This window comes from Asparagus officinalis, chromosome 7 (assembly GCF_001876935.1).
Source record: "Asparagus officinalis chromosome 7, Aspof.V1, whole genome shotgun sequence".
NCBI classification, from domain to species: Eukaryota; Viridiplantae; Streptophyta; class Magnoliopsida; order Asparagales; family Asparagaceae; genus Asparagus; species Asparagus officinalis.
This window is the reverse complement of record NC_033800.1, coordinates 7100533-7103933: the sequence shown is the minus strand read 5'-3', so window position 1 is coordinate 7103933 and position 3401 is coordinate 7100533. Positions and strand designations below refer to the sequence as shown.

At 38.4% G+C, this 3401-nt stretch overlaps 1 protein-coding gene across 1 annotated transcript; it reads right to left on the bottom strand.

Annotated features, from left to right (window-relative positions):
• Positions 1211-2076, bottom strand: LOC109850307. The gene is made up of 2 exons (XM_020420288.1): positions 1510-2076; positions 1211-1413 (listed from the first exon to the last, which is right to left on the bottom strand). The coding sequence occupies exons 1-2, from the start codon at positions 2074-2076 to the stop codon at positions 1321-1323; spliced, it is 660 nt and encodes a 219-aa protein (XP_020275877.1). The 3' UTR covers positions 1211-1320.

The following is a 3401-nucleotide window of genomic DNA, read 5'->3' as shown; positions in this document are numbered from 1 at the left end:
ATTAAACACGTAACCTTAACAATTAAACCCGTAACCTTAATAATTAAGCCCGTAACCTTAACAACAAATCTGTAACCTACACAACAAACCCATAACCTTAACAACAAATCCTTAACCTTAACAACCAACCCGTAACATTAACAATCAATGCATAACTTTTACAACCAACCATTATCCTTAACAACGAATATTCTAAAAATACAAAAAGAATAAAAAAAATAATAATTCTCTTTAATCATTTTAATATCATCAAAGAAACATCATGATAAAGAGAGAGAGAGAGAGAGAGAGAGAGATGATTCATAACCTTAACAATTGACCCGTAACATTAACAATTAATTCGTAACCTTAACAATTAACCCGTAACTTTAACAATCTCCCAATACAAATAACCAAAATAATAAAAAACAAAAATAATAAAATAATCCTCATCAATCATTTCAACTATCATCTCAATACTTCATGATAAAGAGAGAGAGAAAACAAAAATAATAAAATAATCCTCATTATATTTTAATAAAAAAGAAGAGGAGAGAGAGAGGATTCATAACCTTAACAATTAACCCATAACATTAACAATTAATTCGTAACCTTAACAATTAACCCGTAACTTTAACAATCTCCCAATACAAAGAATCAAAATAATAAAAAACGAAAATAATAAAATAATCATCATCAATCATTTCAACTATCATCTCAATACTTCATGATAAAGAGAGAGAGAGAAAACAAAAATAATAAAATAATGTTCATCATATTTTAATAAAAAAAGAGAGAGAGAGAAGGATATTATGGTTTTCATATATTTTAATGTCTTGGGTTTTGTGTTTTGGAGGTTCAAAGAACATAATCTTTATTTTTAGGGGTAAAACACCTGTTGACAAAGTCTTGAGGGTGGGAAGCACGTTTCCTTAGCTTTTGGGAGCTGGAAGCATTTTTTCCTTCTTATTAAACCAAAAACCCTACCGTGATGAAACTCAAAAAGAGTTACAATGTTCCTGAATGCCAAAAACCTTGCATGCAATCAAGCTGGCTATATAATCAGTTTTACGAGAAAACTTACCCATTTCACAACTAAATTCGACAAAATTACGGATATAATGAAAATAACGACGATAATGCAACTTTATACTGCAAACAAAACCTAATTAACACTTTCTAATGTCGCAAAACCTAATTAACACTTTCTAATGTCGCAAAGCATCTAGCTAGCGACACACACTCGCTTCCCATTCGCAAAACACAGCCATCGATCACGCATTCCAACATATTAACAGAAAGGTCCCAAAATGGTCGCTGAGCACACTTCTCGCACCAGCATCACCTGGCTTTTTTAGTTGCCGCCTTCCGATCAATGAACACATCGGTCAGAACAGTCTTCGACTGCAGAGAAGCCTTGAGCAGCTTCAGACCCTAACACAAAAAAATCCAATTGAATCGATCAAAAAATGTAGGCAAAAAAATTTAAAGAAAGGAAAAAATTAAAACAAAATTCCATTTCAGGCTCACCTCGCTCATCCCCATATTCACCGTCCGCTCCTCAAGCGATCCGACGTCCTTAACATGGAACTTGCTCAGCAGCGTGATGCATGAGATAGCAGACATCGGCGTAATGGTGAGATCGTCCATCACACTATAAGTCACCATTCCCTTCACTATCCCGGCCGTGGAAACCGTCTCAGTGGTCATCTTACAACCGCAAGAACAGCAAGCACCATAAGCATCGGGATAGCTTGCACAGTTATTAATAGGGCACCTATATGACTTCCGCCCAGCTGTTGGTGCTGGTGTCGAGCTTGTGCCAGTCAAAAACAGAGTATTCTTTGAAATGGGATTTAGGAAACTGGTTTTGTTTTCGTTAGAGGCGAAGTAGGTCTCATCTAAGTTCTCCGCGCTTTTGTAGAGACTACCGACGCAGCCCACCATTTTCTCGTCGGTAATGTGCTTGATAACTGAGCCCAGCGGCAAGGAGAGGAGGCCGAAGAGGAAATCTACCACCTCCTTCCCTGCTTCCGCAAACAAGACTTTGTTGCTTTTTGTGTCTATCAGAAGCTTTAGGCGGAGTTGGGTTGCCATGGGTCTTGTGGGATCTAGCTCTCGCTCTTACGTCTCCTTTTATTTATAGATTTTTTGAAATTTTTTGATCTTGGTCCCAGATTTGACTCGACGCGACGGTTCACCGCTGCTTTCACTTTGGAAATCCAAACTACTAGATTTTGCAAACCTTGCTCCTTGACCCGCAAAACCCCAAAACGAGTTTTTATGTTTTCTGATGCTAGTTTCTATGCACTCGCCCTTAATTATCATAATTATTTATTTTTATTTTATTTCTTTATTAAAATTTTTGCTTACCTGTGCTTCTAAAATTTAATACGGTGGTTATTTATCTTCTTTAATATTTATTTGAATGAACTGCACCCAATTTTAAGTTTCATGTTTATAATTGAATTGACACACGAAACCAAAATGTAACCAATTGGAATATGCATGTTATTTAGATCGACATGAAATGAAGTTTTACCTAAAAAAGTAGGGAAAAATGTGTCCAGGCCCCAAAAACAGAGACTTCATGTGCTGCAGCCCCTTCTAGTTTCCTCCATGTGGTTCAGCCCCTTGAAGTGTGACATTTTGTGCTGCAGCCCCTTTTTAACAATTATTACATGCCAACTAAGCTAAAATCCCCAAAATAACCTTACCCCCTCTCCTCAATCCTTCAAACCCAGTTCTCTCTCTCTCTCTCTTTCTCTCTCCCCTCTCTCTCCCCTCTCTCTCTTTAAAAACAAGGGTTTTCTCAAGCTCGTCGCTCTGGCCCTCGCCCTCCTCGCCGTCGCCACCTCCGCCCAGGCTCCCAAGCCTCCCCCGAGTTCGTCGCCGCCTCCCCTCCTCTCCTCCGCCCGACCTCGTCGCGGTAGCTCGCCGTCGCTCCCCATCTCGCCCTCGACTACGCCGGAGTTCGTCGCTGTGCCTGCACTTTTGAACCCTATAGTATGGTAGGCCGGAGGAGGATGACCAAGAGAAAAGAGTGCATGATGCCCAAGAAAAGTGTAGACAGAATAGAACTAACATTGTAGACAGAATAGAACTAACATTGTAGACAGAATAGAACTAACATTATGCAGATTAGAACTAACAATGTAGACAGAATAGAACTAACATTGTAGACAGAATAGAACTAACATTGTAGACAGAATAGAACTAACATTGTGCAGATTAGAACTAACACTGTAGACAGAATAGAACTAACATTGTAGACAGAATAGAACTAACATTGTGCAGATTAGAACTAACACTGTAGACAGAATAGAACTAACATTCTAGACAGAATAGAACTAATATTATAGCTTAACGCCGTGACATACAATTTTAGAGGTGCTTCTGATATTGTTCTCATTGAACCTGGT

Bases quoted from the DNA above. Each gene is read 5' to 3' on its own strand.
- LOC109850307 (XM_020420288.1), bottom strand. From the start codon at position 2,076: ATGGCAACCCAACTCCGCCTAAAGCTTCTGATAGACACAAAAAGCAAC. The intron at 1,414-1,509 runs GTGAGCCTGAAA...TTTTTGTGTTAG, and splicing joins TGAATATGGGGATGAGCGAG to GGTCTGAAGCTGCTCAAGGC.